At 34.0% G+C, this 19237-nt stretch overlaps 3 protein-coding genes across 6 annotated transcripts; 1 reads left to right on the plus strand and 2 right to left on the minus strand.

Annotated features, from left to right (window-relative positions):
- Positions 1–8450: 8450 nt before the first annotated feature.
- On the plus strand, positions 8451–12957 carry LOC8276339 (histone-lysine N-methyltransferase, H3 lysine-9 specific SUVH1). 2 transcript variants are annotated; one of them, XM_015723251.3, is made up of 3 exons: positions 8451–8599; positions 8770–11012; positions 12577–12957. In XM_015723251.3, exon 2 carries the CDS (start codon positions 8929–8931, stop codon positions 10972–10974), a length of 2046 nt encoding a protein of 681 aa, XP_015578737.1. In that variant the 5' UTR covers positions 8451–8599; positions 8770–8928; the 3' UTR covers positions 10975–11012; positions 12577–12957. The 2 variants fall into 2 exon arrangements, with proteins under 2 accessions (XP_015578737.1, XP_002525581.1); XM_002525535.4 differs by having other exon boundaries at positions 8460–8674.
- Positions 12958–13189: 232 nt separating this feature from the next.
- On the minus strand, positions 13190–15072 carry LOC8276340 (co-chaperone protein p23-1). 2 transcript variants are annotated; one of them, XM_002525536.4, is made up of 6 exons: positions 14914–15072; positions 14631–14811; positions 14385–14538; positions 14256–14293; positions 13651–13705; positions 13190–13476 (listed from the first exon to the last, which is right to left on the minus strand). In XM_002525536.4, exons 1-6 carry the CDS (start codon positions 14916–14918, stop codon positions 13460–13462), a joined length of 450 nt encoding a protein of 149 aa, XP_002525582.1. In that variant the 5' UTR covers positions 14919–15072; the 3' UTR covers positions 13190–13459. The 2 variants fall into 2 exon arrangements, with proteins under 2 accessions (XP_002525582.1, XP_048233722.1); XM_048377765.1 differs by lacking the exon at positions 13651–13705.
- A 164-nt stretch (positions 15073–15236) lies between these two features.
- On the minus strand, positions 15237–18234 carry LOC8276341. Of its 2 annotated transcripts, none has more exons than XM_048377764.1 (2): positions 17908–18234; positions 15237–17091 (listed from the first exon to the last, which is right to left on the minus strand). In XM_048377764.1, the coding sequence occupies exons 1-2, from the start codon at positions 18125–18127 to the stop codon at positions 15452–15454; spliced, it is 1860 nt and encodes a 619-aa protein (XP_048233721.1). In that variant the 5' UTR covers positions 18128–18234; the 3' UTR covers positions 15237–15451. The 2 variants fall into 2 exon arrangements, with proteins under 2 accessions (XP_048233721.1, XP_002525583.2); XM_002525537.4 differs by having other exon boundaries at positions 17662–18234.
- Between the last annotated feature and the right edge of the window lie 1003 nt (positions 18235–19237).

Genomic DNA, 19237 nt, shown 5'->3' on the forward strand with positions numbered 1-19237 from the left:
TAATTTTCTAAATAGATAATACTTCTAATTTTAAAAGATAAAATTTCAAATTTTATTTTTTAATATTATATTCAATAATGATTAAGTCTTTAATTAAATAATAATTTTTATCTTAAGAAAATAGTAATATCAATTATATTGATAGTATATAATATTAAAATTAATTAACAAATATTTTTAAAATAATTTGTATATTACTGCACTAATAAATATTTTTAAAATATTTAGAAATAGTTAGTTTGCTATTATTTTTTAAAATATTATAAATTAATATTAAATATTAAAATTTTTATTAAATTGTATCTATCAATTTGAATTTATAATCGAAATAATGATAACGATCATGTAACACACGGATAAACGACTAACTGTTTTAAATGTTAAATACAGAAAAATGCACCCTATAAATCAAATGCAACCTTTTTAATAAGGATTCTTTATAGAAATAATTTTTATATATAATAATAATTATATTTTTATTTCAAAAAAATTATAAAAATACTCTTTTCAGAATAACATATCTACAAAGATATGTTCAAGTCAAATATCTTAAACATTAACTAAACATTAATTATATTAAAAATATTTTAAAAAAGTAAATATCAAGTAAAACCAATCAAAAATCAATAAAAATGACTAATTATAAAAAAATATTAAGTAAATAAAAAATAAATAAAACTAATGAATAAAATCAAAATTCAAATAAATACTATATTAAAAAATAAATAAAAAATCAATCAAATATAAATTATATTCCTTTTACATCAATTAAATACTAATTAAATATTAATAAAAATATTTAAAGTAAATATGTAATATTTTAAATTTTTCTGATTTACTATTAAAAGTTTAGCATTTTTTAAAATTTATTTAATGTTAACAAATCTGTTAATCATAAACATTTTAATTAGTTATTATTTTAATATACATTCGTGTGTCTTCTTAAGAATTATATATCACGTGGATCACATGGACACCTGATGTTTTCTTTTAGAGTTAGATTAAGGGAGGTCTAACGTCTGTTAAGTCCCGTTGACATGGACTACCCACCTACTGACTTTACAATCTTACAAATATATATTATAAATAATTGTTTATAATATTACTTAAAGATAATTCTTTATTTCTAAAATAATAAAATGAGTCAGAATTTAATTATCCACAATCTTAACCTCTCGTCATTTCCAGTGTCACCATCTTTAGGGTTGAGTACGGATCGATTATCTATAAATCACCAGTACTATACCCAACCTCGATTCTTTTAAAATTGAAGATACCAGTACTGTACAAAACATAAAAGGATCCGTACCGTATTATACCAATTTTTACGATTAAATATAGTTCGGTTCGGTGCTATTTTTGGTTCTAAAAAATTTTAAAAAATACAATTTTAATCTCATATTTAATCAATTATATTTTGAAAAAATATGATTACTAACGTAAAGAAAGTAGCATAAAAATCTGAATTAAAATTGCAATCACATTCTTAACAACCTGTTTTGCAATTCAGTCACTTATAAGTATAACAATTTATTCAATGTTCAAATACAAACCATTAAAATATATGTTATTGCTAGCATAAAAACATCTTGCAGATGGCAATCATTAAAATAAAATATTTTTCACAGTTGCAGCCAACAATCTACCCATCAAAAAGAAAAATATCCGGGACTGAACAACGACGACATAGTTATGGGAAGAAAGAGCGCTAAAGAGGAAGACGTCTACGCAAGCCAATTCTTGCTTCTGGATTTTTGCGAGCCAATTGTGTGTGGCGCTAAAGAGGAAGACGTCTAGGCGAGAAAATTTCTTCCTTCTTTCTTTTGATTTTCTGTCTAGAAATTTGCCTTAGGGATTTTGTCTTTCAGAATTGAAAATTGAGAGGTGCAGCGGTGTGTTCCAAAAAGGATCTTATCTACGCGAGCGAATTTCTTCCTTTTTCCTTTTGATTTTCTATCTGAATTGAGATTTTAAGTGATTATTTTCCCGAATTGCAAAAGGAGAGTTTTTCTATTCATTCTGTTGGTGTATGCCATATATATATGGGGTAAGTAAGAATTATAAAATTATAAATTTAGTATGGTAAAGATAGTATATGATATATTAATATATAACTTATATTTCTTTTATAGAGTATAAAGTACATTATAATATTATAGTTATTTATAATATGTAGTATTTTTTTTAATTTCGATAATACTTGCTTGAATTATATAAAATAATTTTTTTTATAAAGTATAAACTATTTTATAATATTATAGTTATTTTTAATAGGTATTATTTATATAATATAAATAATTATTAATAAATATATGTAAAAAATTCAGTTCTACCTATTTGGTCCTGATCAAGTTATAAGGCAGTTGTTCCGGTGTTATAATTATAATACGGTACTGGTACTAAAGAACCGATTACACCGTAATAGAAAATAAATTCGGATCAGTTTAATTCAGTTATAAAATTTGGTTATTTTGTTATGGTATTTTAGGTATGGTTATTGATTCCTGACGGGATTTGGATCCATCGACCATTCTAACCTTACTTACCCTTACAACCACCATTCACATACTAAAATTTCATAAAAAAGAAAAGCTTATCAATTCTTATATTATACCATCATTATACCCACAAGTATCACCACCACCATGATTAGAATTTGAGTCACGACGGGTTGATCCAAACCATTTAATTTAATTTAAATTCATATTAATATAATTAATATTATTATAATCATTAATTGTTTTGTGTTGGTAACCGCTAAGGAAGTTACCAATACAAAGCAAATATAGAAAGTTATTTTAATATAATAACTGCGGCTACACACATTGATACATATAATTATATTTTTTCTGAATGTTTGCAACAATTAAGAACTTTGATATTTGAGTTGTGAATATTAAACATAATTTTTTAATAAATTGTATTTGTGATCTAATGTAGTCATAGAAAAGTAAGTATTTTTTCTTTTAATTACGCATAAATAACAAACATCATTGTCATTTTCACTGATAAAGGGATACAACCAAACCACCACTAATAAAACACCATCACTGTTACAAACACAACGCCACCATTACTGCAAAAGCACCACCATATTGTAGTTATTAAGCATAACAGAGACACCCATGACAGAGGCACCCAAACCAACCCCTCTCATCCCGACACTAGCCTCGCACATCAGACTCCCATTGCCGATGCCACCGAAACCAACGACAACCATGGCCCTGCAGTATATCCTTCCCCGCCTGTCCCAACCACGGCACAGTCCCTTCCTCACCCACACCCGCATCCTGATATCACATCCTCACCTTCGCTTTCTCCCTCCACTAATCAGCCTCTAACCATCGGCTCCCATGTTCCTGTCCCATCCCTTTTGAGAATCCAGACCTGCCAACGCACCACTCCTTCCTCCTCTCTCGCCTCAACTCACCCATCATGCCCGACTCTGACCGCTCAAGGCACTCCCCTACCTCTGCTATCTCTACCACCGGTCATCATATGATCACTCGTAACCAACTTCGCCAACACCCTCACCTTGATCCAGCTCTTGCCCAAGCCACTCAAAGGTTTTGTCCGACGCACCAACCGGCTCTCAGTGACTTCAACGTTCCTAAAACATACAAAATAACCCTTCAAATATCTCACTGGAAAGAAGCCATGAACCAAGAATTTCAAGCTCTCCATGACAACAACACTTGGACCCTCGTACCCAAACCACCTGATACAAATATCATCGGGTCTAAATGGATCTTTCGCATTAAATTTAAAAAAGATGGGACGATCGAACGCCACAAGGCCCGTCTAGTTGTCAAGGATACTCACAAATTGAAGGATTAGACTATGAGGAAACTTATAGCCCGGTAGTTAAAGCTACCACTATTCGTGTTGTCCTTAGCATTGCCACCACTTCCAACTGGAAATCACGCCAGCTTGATGTCAAAAATGTGTTTATCCATGGCCATCTCAAAGAGACAGTCTACATGGACCAACCACCAGGATTCAAAGATCCTCTCTACCCTCACTTTGTTTGCAAATTAAACAAGTCTATCTATGGTCTCAAGCAAGCCCCTCGAGCCTGGTTCAATCGCCTATCCAAATACCTTCTTCATCTTGATTTTAGTTGCAGTATAGCTGACCCCTCTCTTTTTATTTTACTCATTGAATACTTAACTGTACTAATGCTTATTTATGTAGATGACATTATGCTCACAGGAAACAAAGACTCTTTCATTTAGCTCCTCCTCCAGCAACTTAGCTCCGAGTTTGCACTTAAAGATCTTGGAGAATTGCATTTTTTCTTAGGCATTGCAGTTCAAAAGACTGAACATGGCATCTCTCTCTCCCAGGGCCAATATGCCAGAGAACTACTTCAGCATGCCAACCTTCAAAATAGCACCCATTATAAAACTCCCATGGCTCTCAAATCCCAATCCACACCTCGTGACAAGGATGTCGTTAATATCATCTAATATCGCAGCTTGGTTGGCGCATTACAATATCTCACATACACTAGAACTGACATTGTTCAAGCTGTCAATAAGGTGTGTCAATCTCTTCACAACCCAACTGTAGGAGATATGAGAGCTGTTAAACGTATCCTTAGATATCTCAATGGGACGTTAGACTTTGGCATTTCATTTCATAAACATAATAATTTATCTCTTTATGATTTTTATGATGTAGATTGGGCCGGGTGTCCAACAATCCGACGGAGTACCACAGGCTACTGCATTTTCCTTGGGTCCAATTGCATCTCCTGGTCCTCCAAGAAACAACCCACAGTCTCTCGCTCAAGCACCGAAGCAGAATATAGAGCCTTAGCCTCCACTACTGCTGAAATAGTTTGGATTCAATTCCTTTTACGTGACATTGGCACTCCTCTAAAACAAGCTCCTCAACTTTTTTATGACAATAAGAGTGCTCTATACATGACCATTAATCTAGTTTTTCATTCTCGCACCAAGCATATTGAAATTGACTATCATTTTGTACGTGAAAAAGTCGCCATTGGAGCCTTGGTTACTCATTACATTCCCTCTCCATACTAAGTTGCCGATGTCTTCACAAAACCATTACCCGCTCACACGTTTCTTCTTTTTTGCAACAAACTTGGTGTCCACCTACCAGTTCTCTCCAATTTGAGAAAGGGTATTAAGCATAACAGAGACACCCATGACAGAGGTACCCAAACCAACCCTCAATGTCTACCTTGACCAAATCAAATCAAAATTCTTTCCATCAAAAACTCCTTTCCTTACAAAGCCTCATCACCATCCACAGTCAACAAACAACAAACGTCTATTTCCTAATATTACCAACTTCCCTTATTTACAAAACACCAACGACAACTTCCTTTTATAATTGCAAATACCGTGTAACACTTTATATACATATAGATAGCCATGTACAAGCTTTTCTCAAGGAATGAGAATTATATTTTATGTTCATCAATTTCTTCAGCAGTCACAAGAAAAAATATTATAAACCCAAAGTAGTTTCTAACCCCTAAAATAGATATAGAACCAATCTTAGAAAATACTAAGCAAATAACTTAAGTTGTATTTTCAAATCATAATCATAAAAATCTATGTCCTTGTCGTGCTTCGATTTAATTTATACATACAAAAATAAATTCACACAAAATTAATATATATTAACACTCACAAGTAAAAGAGATTGAATAGAATCAAATGCTAAATATACGATGGTAGTGTTAACTCACATCCATATCCATTCGAGAATACCATCGCACTATCACCACAAGAACAACACGTCGAGAACACTGCACGAAACAATTCCATCAAATCTATTATTTTAATTGAATCTCTCTTTCATGTATATTTATAGGAGCATCCACGCTTATACAATCCAAATAAACTTTTAACAGCAAAAGAAACTAATTTAAGAATGTGATTTGTTGCTTCAAAACTAGAAGAAGAAGAAGGGGTACCTATCTGTAGAGAAAGAAAGCTCAACTTCACCTTTCCTCATTACTTTCCCTTTGTTCAACGCGAAAATTCTTGCCATTCAATGCGGAATTCTTGCCATAGGATCTCTGCGATATCACGAGGTCTCCTCCGCTATCAGTCTCACCGGAAACGACCCAGTATCAACATAGTAAAGAGAAGGAGTTACCACCTCTTACTACCGTTCATGAATAGCCTGCTTGCCAACAATTTTTCGGCCAATTAGAGGCAAGCTTTAGCTTTTCCGCCCCTTTAAAATCTAGATTTAGAATATTGCAGCCATTAACCATGCTCATGACTGGTGAATAAGATTAAAAAGTCTAACATTGATTTCTCATAAAAAAAAGTGTAAAAATATAAAGAGAAGAAAATTAAAAATATAAAAATAAAAATAAGAGATATTTTGTAATTATTTAAAAAAAAAACATACGAGTGTAATTTTAATAATAATAATAATAATAATAAAAGGAAAGAATTCTCTTGAAAAGAAACATAAATAGATAAAAGGAAAGAGTTAAATATTAACAAATTAGACAACTAAAAGAAATTGAGTAAAAAAGAAAATAAAAATTGAGTGATGCCACATCAAATGATGCATCGGACACAGAGCTGAACATACACCAGTTTTGAGACCAACGCTTCTCAACCTCTCCTTTCTTTTCCAACTTCCCTTTATTACTAATTATTAGATATTAATACGTCTGATTCCGTATTCGGTACGATTCTATTCGGTTAGATTGGGCTCGGTTTAAGAGTATACAAATTAATCTATATATTTTATTCCTTTTATATAATTTCACATTTCAAAATCAACACACTATTAAAAAGAAATTAGTCAACTGATTTTATTAGATTGGCCAATTTCATTAATTCATTCGGTTAATTTAAAATTTTAACATATAATTTTGTTAAATTCAAATTAAAAACTATTTAAAACTATTTTCTAAACGATAAAAGATGAATATAATATTTTAACCTGAACAATAATTGATAAATTATTTTTTTGAATAAGTATTTTACTAAAAATAGTTTTTAAAACTAAAAAGTTGTTTGAAATCCGGTTTTATCCAATTTAATTTTAAAGTGGTATTAAAATACTAATTTTTATTTTTTTAGTAAAATTGAAGTCAAACCGTATATGTATCTTATCGATTTAACTTTTTATCAATCCAATCTAATATATAATGTACAAAGTGTCAGTTTGCCAGGATCAAATCAGTTAAATTTTATTTTCTTAACAAATAGATGCCTGAACTTTTTATTTTAAGGTCATATTAGCCCAGATTTTCTTTAGTTAAGAGTGTGTGTAACACACTATACTTAAATTAATTAAATAAATTAAAATTTAAAATTCTTAATATATATATATATATATATATATATATATATATATATATATATATATATTATTTTCATATATCTTTTAAGAAATTCAATTTTGCTTGTCTCGCCACCTCTCCCACCATTTGTACCACACCATCACTCTATTACCACTAGTCAACAAACATAGTTTCTACCATAAATCATTTTTTTCATCACCACTAAACCCACCCACAACTATTACTACCATTACCATTATCATTAAAACACGCCTATTATTACATCAAACTCATCCGTTATCACTAGAATAGAAAATACATTATATTAAATTCATTTATTATTATCGACAAAACACCCTTACTATTTTTTAAAATTTTTGCTTAAAAGAAATAAAATCAAGAAATTAGAATAGTATTGGATATGAGAAAAAGAATAAAAACTAAAATAGTGTTATTATTTACTAATATCACTTTCTCATTATTTAACAATAGAAAAAGAAAAGAAAATAAAAAAATAAATCATTCTTGCAGACACGCAATAATAAATCCGTTGAAAATCTGACAAATACAAAACCAATCAATAGCTCATATATTTCATTCAAATTTAGAATTCTCTATTTTCTAAGATTTACCTAACAACAAGAAGAAATAAAAATTAACAAAAAAATTAAATAATTTAAAAAAATCTGAAATTCTCAAATGTATTATTGAAGTGATGTGGCGATTGACAACGTGACGATGGAAATTGTTGTATTAATAATATCGTAATGAGTGGTATTGTAATGAGATTATTGAAAAAAGAGAAAGAAAAAAAAGAGATTAATAAATAAAGAAAAGTAATATAAAAAAGAAGAGGTGGTTAACCTTTTTTATAAAATATAAGATAATTGATTGATTATTTTAAATTTTTTTATTTGAGATAAAGAGTTATAAGAATTTAAAAAATTTAAAATAAATAAAAAAATACCTGTTTTAATATGTATATGTTAAAATGCTAGACTCGCTTTCATTTAACATCATTTGCAATACGGATGAAGTAAAATTAAATATTAGATCTATTTGGTCCCTTTTTGTTGGTATAATTACACTTTGGTTCATTTGACTCATTGACACAATTTCAGGGGCCAAATTGACCATTTGTCCAATCTATAATTGGTTTGATTTGTTTCGGTCTATTCGGTTCAGGTTAGCGGGTTGAACTGAACATTTCTCCATATTACTTCAAAGAGAGAATAAGAAACAAAGGAAACATTTCCAATCTCTCAGTTTCTCTTCTTGCAAAGCCCTAACAGTAACTCAATTCGTTAAGAAAAGGTCAATCTTTCTGTTCTCTGTTTTTGGCCTTCAAGTTTTCGGTTTGATCTGTTGATCATTTTGTACTTTTGGCACGTAAGGATGCAGATCTTTACTACCCTTTTCCTAGTTCTTATTGTTCTTTTGATTGTTGTAGACATGCAAACCTTAAGTTTGTTTTATTGTTGCAGGAAAAAGGATGGAGAAATGATCTTCCGGTTTTTAGGTAAGAATATTTTGAAATGAAGTGGTGAATCGGGGAAAGTTGAAGTGGATTCCTCGTCAGGTATCGGAGAGTTGGTTTATATAAATTAGTTGCTTGTTTATTTTGGGTTTGAGTAAGTATTGGAATGGAAGGAGGGTCTGGTAATAATTCTGTACCTCCTTCATCTACTTTTGACAAATCTAGAGTTTTGGATGTGAAACCACTGCGTACTTTGGTGCCTGTGTTTCCAAATAGTCCTCAGACTCCACCATTCATTTGTGCACCTCCTAATGGTCCTTTCCCATCTGGGTTTTCGCCATTTTACCCTTTTAATGGACCACAACTCGCCGCCACTACCACAGCCAGCACCCCTCCTGACCTTAACCAGGAGACTCACACTCCAGCACCCCTTCGTTCTTTCAGGGCACCCCAGTCTAATGGGGGCGTTTCTAGAGGTGGGAATGAAGAAGGTACCTCTGATGGAAGGCCAAAGCGCCCTGTCGGGCGGCCAAGGAACTCAACATCCTCTTCGCAAAAGAGGGCTAAGAAAGATTTGGATTTTACTCTGTCCGTTGTTGATAACAATTTTGTTGCGGGGATTACTCCCTCTCAGAGAGAGGACGGTGATAGGGGAGTGGTTATTAATATAATGATGAGATTTGATGCACTTAGGAGAAGGCTTAGCCAATTAGAAGATTCTAAGGAGGCACCCACTGGGTTGATTAAGCGTGCAGATTTGAAAGCAGGCAATGTTTTAATGAGCAAAGGGGTGAGGTCAAACATGAGGAAGAGAATTGGAGCAGTACCTGGGGTGGAAATTGGAGATATTTTCTTTTTTCGAATGGAAATGTGTGTGATTGGGTTGCATTCTCAGTCCATGGCTGGGATTGATTACATGATTGTAAGAGGTGATATAGATGAAGATCCTCTGGCTGTCAGCATTGTTTCGTCTGGTGGGTACGATGATGAGGCAGAAGATAGGGATGTGTTAATTTATAGTGGGCAGGGTGGCAATGCGAACAGCAATAAGAAAGAAGCGGCTGATCAGAAGCTTGAGAGGGGTAACCTTGCATTGGAGAGGAGCTTGCACCGAGCTAATGAAGTGAGAGTCATTCGGGGAATGAAGGACACTCTTAGTCAAGCAGCAAAAGTCTATATGTATGATGGGCTCTATAGAATTCAGGAGTCATGGGTGGACAAGGGCAAATCTGGTTGCAATATTTTTAAGTACAAGTTGGTTAGAGTGCCTGGGCAGCCAGGTGCTTTTTCAGTTTGGAAATCAATTCAGCAGTGGAAGGAAGGGATTTCTACAAGAGTTGGACTAATTCTTCCGGACCTCACTTCAGGGGCTGAAACTCTACCTGTTTCACTCGTGAATGATGTTGATGAAGAGAAGGGACCTGCATACTTCACATATTTCCCCACTGTCAAGTATATTAAATCATTTAAACTAACTGAGCCTTCATATGGATGCAACTGCCGCAATGCATGTTCCCCAGGTGATCTAGACTGCTCTTGCATTAGGAAAAATGGAGGTGACTTCCCTTATACGGCCAATGGGGTTCTTGTAAGCAGGAGGCCATTGGTTCATGAATGTGGTCCTACATGTCCATGCATTCCGAACTGCAAGAACCGAGTGTCTCAGACTGGTTTAAAGGTTCGCTTGGAAGTGTTTAAAACAAAGGACAGAGGTTGGGGCCTGCGATCATGGGATCCCATCCGTAGTGGTACTTTTATTTGTGAATATGCAGGTGAAGTTATAGAAAAAGTAAAGGGAAAGCAGGACGGGGAAGGCGAAGATGAGTATGTGTTCGATACAACCCGTGTTTATGAGCCATTCAAATGGAATTGCGAACCTGGACTAGTAGAGGAGGGTGATAATGACATTACTGAAGAATGCAACATCCCTTCTCCCCTAATCATAAGTGCCAGAAATGTTGGAAATGTGGCCCGATTTATGAATCATAGCTGTAATCCCAATGTTTTCTGGCAGCCAGTTGCATATGAACACAACAGTGAATCCTATGTCCATATTGCATTTTTTGCAGTGAGACACATACCCCCAATGACAGAGCTGACTTATGACTATGGGATTTCTCGCTCAGATGAGGCTGAGGGTAATAATAACGTACAGCATGGAAGAAAGAAATGCTTATGTGGATCCCAAAAGTGCCGGGGTTCATTTGGTTGAAGTTGAAAAGGCCTGGAGGCATAGGCATGGCTGAAAAGGTCAGGAATCTTCCCCATGTTTGCTTATGTGAAATTTTGTCACGATGGAAATATATTCTTTTTGTCTTTGGGTATTTATAATCATGCCTGATATTCCTTAAATCAGATAATTGTATGTCTGTTTATGTGTACACTGAAAACACACGCGTAGACACAGGCACACACGTGCACTCATGCTGATGATTTATAAATGCATGCGAGACAGCTTTTCGTGCTCAAATTGTGTCAGTGATTTGTTGGGAAGAGGTATTATATGTAAAGGATCTAAGAGATTTCGAACTTATGCCCAATTTATATTACATGTTAGGAATGAATGTGCCTGAGGGAAATGGTTCGTGTTATAGTAATGTGATTAGCCGCACAGGAAATTTGAATACTGTTGTTTCTATAGTAAGATGGTTTTTTTTTTTTTTTGAAGAAACATCTACTTATCACCAGCAAAGTTTGATGTTAAGCCTAAAGAAATTGTAGGTAGATAAGTAGACCTTAATCATTCCTGGTCTATCATGGGGTGAAAATACTTTTACCAAGATGTGTGGAAACAGAAAAGTGAGGGTAAGTAGAGGGTAATATAAGTTTTTCTAAACAGAGAAAGGGGCTGCATGAGAAATTTGTTAGTTCTGGATTTACATGTTGCGTTTTAGGAAAATATTAGGAGAGGGACGGACGGCCACAGCAAGTGGTTTGACTATATCTAACATAGATCCCTAGATGCAGCAGGTGATTGCGTTCTGTTGGGCCTGAAGTGACAGAACAGCTCCCAGAGATTTCACTTGGTGGACAATATTTAGAAAATTATTTGTACAACTGGCTTTAACTATTTAGGATAGAGGTTTATATAGTCCGTCAGACTGGGAAGTTTGTCTCAACTAATTTACTGTTATTTAGGCTCTTAGCATAAACTTATCTATATCTCGGGTGGCTATGCTTGGTTGTCTTAAACTTATCCGAATGCTTGGTTTTCTGTGGACTTCAAAAATAATAGTTGAAGAACCAAGAGAACTTTTGGAGAAGGATAGGGTGTCGAATTGGCCTTAGGAGCTTGATAAGTTGTTATGCTGATCAAGATATTCACAGAGCTGATTATAGACTAACTTCTGATTAAATATAAATTGTCTTTGAAACTAGTAATGGTGTCATTTATTAGATCAATGAATGATCTATGGTTACAGGGTGAGGCGTCCTTTTGCAGTGGCCTTTTTTATTTTTATTTAGACTCATTTAGGGACAGCTGGTCTGCTGAAGTCTGCATGCTGATAAATAAGATTGCAATATGAAATAAATTTTATTTTAAGGGCTTGGTAGCCATTGCTGCAGCAACAATACTGCTGGATCTCTCTCATGGGGCAGCAAATTTCACTTTATTTTGTTGAAGGTTTGCAAGATATGGGTGAACTCTCATATTCTGATTGTAATTAAATTCGACTGCTTGATTTCCTGTTGTGGTTAAGCTTCAACTAGAGAACATCTCATAATATCATATTTTTATGGTCGGTTGTAGTATATGGTCAAGCATTTCAAACCTTCTTAGTAATATCCTTTATTTGGTTTCTCAATGTGGCAGCCAAATTTTAGCGACTTCAACTGTGCATACTCGTCTTGACCAATGCGGAGGTTATTAGTCAGTTATGGGCACAGCTTTTCTTACCATCCTTCTTTTCCCCACCGATCCTAGCCAGGTAGGACAAATCCACTTCTCAGGGCAGACTCAGCTTATGGCCTCCAAAAGAGGTAGGTCCTAGCCATCTAATTTTTTATGAAGGACCATAGACTAGTAGAAGTGTATTAGGGCTTGTAGTGCAAGGCAATGCAATGAAAGATTCAGGTTAGTATTGCTGTTTTGTATTTGTGCCTGTAACTTTAGTATCTTGTACTATATCTATATAGTAGCAAAGCCAGCGTCTTTCCGCAGGCTATAAAAATGTTTGCATGATCCAATTTGTAACTTCTTCTCACCAGTTATTTATTTTTCTTCTTTAGACTTTCCTTTCCAATGACGTGTCTTCTTATGTCAAAAACTTCCTTCTCTACATTAATAAAGAATGGTGCCCCTATTGCTGCCATTTATTTATTACCTATATACATTTTTAGTACCTGTTAAAACATGGTATTTGACATAGGCAGGAAATGTTAAGTGTTAAAGCAGTCTAATAGAGAACTCTTACAAGAGTAAATTCAGCAACTTGTTCTGGGAAGCGCAGACTCTTCCTTTAATTTCCAACAGATAGAAGGTTATTTTCTTTCAAAAGAAAAAGAAAAGAAGTACATAATTTTTCATGACATTTTAGGGGTCCATCCATGAAACGTACACTTTGTAAAATTTGTAGGCACATATTATAACAAGTTGAAATTCGTTATGGTCACTTTCCAAGACAATCAAGCCTTAGCCTCCATAGTAGCTGATGTACTCGGTTCCGCTTCTTTCCCTTCCTTTTTTTAGTTTTCGCCTAGTTTTCGCCTTCTCCTGAAAGTTCCAAGACACATGACATAACATGGAATTCAAGAATTACCAATGTATGCATTTCATCATACAAATTGTTCCACTCCAGACAGAAGGTAAAAGTATTTTTGCACTGACTAAAACAGCAATTTGTAAATGAATCTGTCAAGACAATTATTTCACAGAAGAAATTCTAACCTTCTTTATCCTTCAACTCGTCCATTTCAAAATCGTCCCCACCCATGTCTAACTTCTGCAGTTTATTATCAATCTCTTATCAGCAATAAGAACAATGCAATAATTATGTGGTCAGGAAAGTTTCTGGCCACTTGAAATTCAGTGCTTCAGGAATTGTTTTTCCATTTGGAAACTTCCATATGATATCTCAGTTTTTGTTGTTTTTTATTGGCCATGCTTAATTGGAGAACTTCTGCAACTAAAGTTAAAGCTGAACACCATCCTTGGCAATGTGATACACTAAAGTAATTATCATTTCGGACGTTTATCTCTCTAGCTTCCATCCTAGAGCTATTCCGATGTAATTGATCAAGAACAAACAACCCAAAGAGAAGACAGCTCTACTCCATAAAATGTTCAACCTATTATAAAGAATGAATAAGATACTATTCTAGGAATTGCATTGTATTTGGGTGGATAAACACTTTTAGGATGATTAACAACATGTTAGGGTCACTACAAGAAAATCCACAACATATGTCAAAAGATTTTGCCAATAACCAAGAGCAATTCATGTCAAGCAACAAGAGATCAATGGTCGAATAAAATTTCACAGTTTGACTCACCGAGAAATCCATGTCATCCACATCAAAGTGACCTTTATCTGTTAAAATCACAAGTTGAAAGCTCCCAGTTAATGAACCTAATAAACAACAATAACACCAACATCACAGATAATTGACACCAATACGTACCATTCTCATCATCTTCGTCAACCCACTTATCCCAGTCAACTTTGAGAAAGACAGGAGTCTTTCCTTCCTGCTTAATCAACCTGCCCCACCATTTCTTCTCTACTTTCTTTATGTCATAAACAATACTTCTCACACCAATATTGTACTTACTCTCCTGCACAAGAGATCTCATCTTTGGTGGGTTCTTTTTACTTATAAAAATACCTATTAAATTCTGTTCCACTTTTAAAAGGTCAGTATCATTACCTTTACATTAACCTTATCAAACAGTTCAATGTCAACTTCATAAGGAACATCATCTTTAGTAGCAGAAAAGATGAATCTCCCTTCAGGTTCAAGCTTAAGCTTTACATCTTTAGCATCAGGCAACTCAACAGTTATGAACACTTTGTCACTTCTCTGTGCCCACTTCACAATTGGGTGGCGGCTGCATAAGAAACACATTTTTTGTTCTTCTACTTTTAATATAATCATAAGAACAACTGCTTCATGGAAAGAAAAGTGAAGGGGAAAAAGCTTGAAGGCTTACCTCATTGCTGAAAGGAGAAAGAGATAAGAGCGAAAGCTTAAAGATAGAAAAGGAAAATAGATTTTGGTAATAGCTTTTGCGTGATAAATGTGGAGATCAGATGGTAATAGCTTTTATGGGCAGCAGAAAAGAGCTCGAACATTCCAGAGAAGTCATGTGCTTTCTGTCCATCTACTATGTTTCGAATGTTTATTTTATAAAGAAACTTTATGACCTAGAAATGAGAAGAATTGACCAAGCCCGTCCCAACTTAGACAAACATATTTTATTTGGCAAAACAGGCCAGGCTCAAAGAAACGAGCTTGAACAGGATCCCAGTTAGAGAGAGAGAGAGATTCCAAATCCATTTCATTTCTAGAGTACTACAACGTTTCGGTCAAAAACATAACAGACAGTTTCCTATTATCACATACGAGCAACTAATAGCAACAGAAACTGGGCTCCCTGTACAAGTCCAGCTCACCCTTCAAGCAGAATTCTTGCTAGGGATACATAAACATTTCAAAGAAAAAACTATTAACCTGTACACTGCTCTATTCTAAGTTTCCATTAAGAACCTGACCTTCTTGGTGTGCTTCTTATCTTCTTGTCCATGCTTCCTATCTGATTTTTTAAGGCATGACTTCAGGTTTGGCAAGGAGACTACAAACTTCGATCCTCTTCTTTTTTTCTCATATGGGTCCAGCCAGAACAGAATTTTTGCTTCACCAAATAAATTTTTCTTCCTCTTTAAGTACTGATAAGCAGTAACTGCATCAAGATGGTGTAAAAAAACTACCTGGGCAGAGCCCAAACGCGTAAAGATTTTGGTTCTCAAAGAGTCTACTTTGCCAAATCTACTAAATTTCCTTATGAAATCCTTCTGGGATGGAAGACTAAAATCCCTGGGGAACTTCATGTGCAAATATTGATAATCGGAAAGGGCACCGATCGCTGATTGCTGCACTACTTTTAGTTTGAATGATGCATCGGAAGTAACAAATGAATGAAGCTTCTTAATACCCATAGAACCGTCTCTGAAAGCTGCATTGATGCTCACTTGTCCATTGGTATCAACAGATGTCTTATAATCACCACTACTAGGCTCCATCTGAACTTGATCTGCAGTATCAGGAGATGGCAAGTAATTTCTTGTCCCTGCATTTGCATCATGGATCATAACGAGCTCTAATTTAGAGACTGAGGAAAAAGCATCAAATGTATTTGCCTCATAGCCTGTTCTTTTTACATGTAGATAAGCATCTGTGCCATTGCAGAAGGCAAAGGGCGTGGTGTTGCGGAACTTCAAAGAAAGATCTGAGAAAACAGGCTTTGAGATCAAAGCATCGGATATCCATAAATCACTGGCAGTTTTCCCTTTGTCAAGAGAAACATCAGCTCCATTGGTTGAGAATAGACGCATAGTCTTGCACAACTTAAAAGAATAACCAGAATCAACAGGATGTTCAGCTTGTCTCTTCCACCCCAGGAATTTAATAGAGCTTGCCACATAAGGTTCAAGGGAAGAACCAGAATCAACAGGATGGTCAATTTGCCTCTTCCACCCTAGGAATTTAATAGAGCTTGCCACATAAGGTTCAAGGGAAGAACCAGAATCATCAGGACAGTCAATTTGCCTCTTCCACCCCAGGAATTTAATAGAGCTTGCCACATAAGGTTCAAGGGAAGAACCAGAGTCAGCAGGATGGTCAACTTGCCTCTTCCACCCCAGGAATTTAATAGAGCTTGCCACATAAGGTTCAAGGGAAGAACCGGAGTCAGCAGGATGGTTAACTTGCCTCTTCCAACCCAGGAATTTAATAGAGCTTGCCACATAAGGTTCAAGGGAGGCGAAAACATCCTTACAATAGTTTTTATCAACTTTGACCATTGTCTGAGTTTTTTCACACCGAGGATGTGAAATACTGCTGTAAGAGCATTTCTTTACAATAGGAATCAAGCTATTTTGGTATGCCAGATTTCTGAACTTCAAAACATTCTGTTTCACTGTGTTCAAGCATTCTCTGCTCAGATATTTTGCATCTAAAGCAAGACAACGCAAGATTATCAGCATCTCATACACTGATTGTGTCTTGGTCTCCTTAATTTCTATCCATGACCGGCGGTTAGGTTGATCCTCATTTAAGGGTGCAAATTCGAGCTCTGAAACATCAGAATTTCGAGCTACTGAGCAAGCACCTGAAAGACATCCAAAAGGAGAAACTTATGAACAATAAATCCACCATTTATAAAGCTACTTTAAACAGGGTCAGAACTGCCCAGAAAGACAATGCTAAGATGTGATCCATCAAGCACATGATAGAATAGTTGAAATTAAGAAGATATGCAACACATGCTATTGAAGGAAAAAAAAGATACCAAATTGCTTGAAACAAAAAAGAAGTTTCCCCCTAAACAAAACGAAAAATCCAACACAGATAAAACCTCAATCCACACAATGAGACTGACATTGTTGAAAGCAGCATAACATCATATGCATAGACTGCACCATCATTAGCTGGCTGGTCCATGTCACATCCATACCAACCTAGACTCCACTCTATTCAAACAGCCAAGAACAAGCATCAAAATATCAGCCAAAGTTCCCCTAAACCTCATCCAAGGTGATGAATTATTTTTTTTTTACCCAAATCACTCAAATAATAATCAACGCCATCGCATAACATTCTTTAACTCAATGTGAAATGATGTAAAACAAGCAATTACCCATTTGGGTATTTAAATTTTAGTAACAAACTTCTGACTCACCTACAACATAACTCCGAAAAGCATTAATCTTGGCAGCCAGAGTGACTGCATAGACCAAATCTGAAACTCCGATAAATGGTGAGACCGCAACATCAAGAACAAAACCCAACACCAGATTGCTCTCAAACAAATCTTTCTTCAAAACATCCCTATTTTTCCTAGGCGTAAAGAAATGGCAAGAACATTTCAAGCTCGAATACACCCTTCTTGAAATCAATTTCAAAGCAAAATCCAACAATTTCTCACCTTTACTACAGTTTTGTATTGTCTTAACTAGAGATTCAAAGTTCTCTTGGAAAGAACAAACCTCTGTTTCTAGAAAATAGCAAGGACCGTCCTCGATGTCGTTAAAGAAAGAAACGGCAACCCAGTGGCCTTTGATGCTTAAAACAAGACCAGGCCACCATTTTCGTGGGTATTGTACTCTTGCCCATACAATGTTTCCTCTTCGTAACCTTAATCCCATTGTTGATTTTGGGGTTATATTTTTTATCTCACAATTCTTCTTAAATTGTTCCTTTACTCTATGCTAAATCATACAGTTGCATTTTCCCGCGAGTTTTATTTTTTATTTCCCGCTAATATAATTTATAATAATAATTGATAAACTAAAAATTATAGTTCTTTTCTCTCCTTTAATAATTAATGTAATTTATTGGATATCTTCATCAAAATATTATTTTTTTTATACATGCACTTCGGAAATTCTTTATCCGAATACTTCACCTTTTTTTTTTTCCTTTGTTTTCAACATTAAAGAGTTTAGCTTAATTTCTTAAGTACTAATTAAAATATTAAAACATAGTAATTTATTTTCAATTCATCAAATTTTTAATAAAGGTGTGCTGCATAATAAAAATTATACTTTTATAAAAATAATTTTTGTTTTATTCAATAAAAACAATAGACGCATACTACCAATTCTCCAACAAATGAAAATATTAATTTATCTACTCTCAAATTATTGTAAATATTTTCTTTTAGAGTTCTTAACTATTGTTGGAAAAGGGTAAGTTTAACATTAAGGTGTGTGATTGTCAATAAAAATCTAATATTTATTAAAATAATTAAGTCATCGAACCAAATATTTTAATTTTTCCATTAATGCAGTAGTATTTATTGAAAATTTTGTTAGATATAAGATTATAAAAAAAATTTATTTTTATATATGTGAAAATAATATTTTGAGAGATATCTTTTCTTTCTTTGGTGGCATCTTAAAGCAATTTTTGGATTTTATATTTTATTATAAGAGTTTATTAATTATTACATATTCTATCTAATTTTTTCTTTTTTTTTTTTTTTTTTATCCATAGCTTTGATACAATAGAGAGAGTCTTTGTATAAGAGAAAGGAAAGAAAGAAAAGATAAAAAATACAAATTAAGATGTGTATGAGATTATATCAAAAGTTAAGATATTAAAATTAATTATTTGAACAAATTCCAAATGTGCCAATATGTATTTAGCCTTTCTTTTATTAATTTCTTATTTAGTATTATTATATCATTTTTGTTATTGTTTTTTTAGATTGAATTTTTGCATTATTCATCACTTTTAAAATTTTTATATCCTCA

The sequence above is a fragment of the Ricinus communis genome, chromosome 8 (genome assembly GCF_019578655.1).
Source record: "Ricinus communis isolate WT05 ecotype wild-type chromosome 8, ASM1957865v1, whole genome shotgun sequence".
In the NCBI taxonomy this organism is placed as follows: Eukaryota; Viridiplantae; Streptophyta; class Magnoliopsida; order Malpighiales; family Euphorbiaceae; genus Ricinus; species Ricinus communis.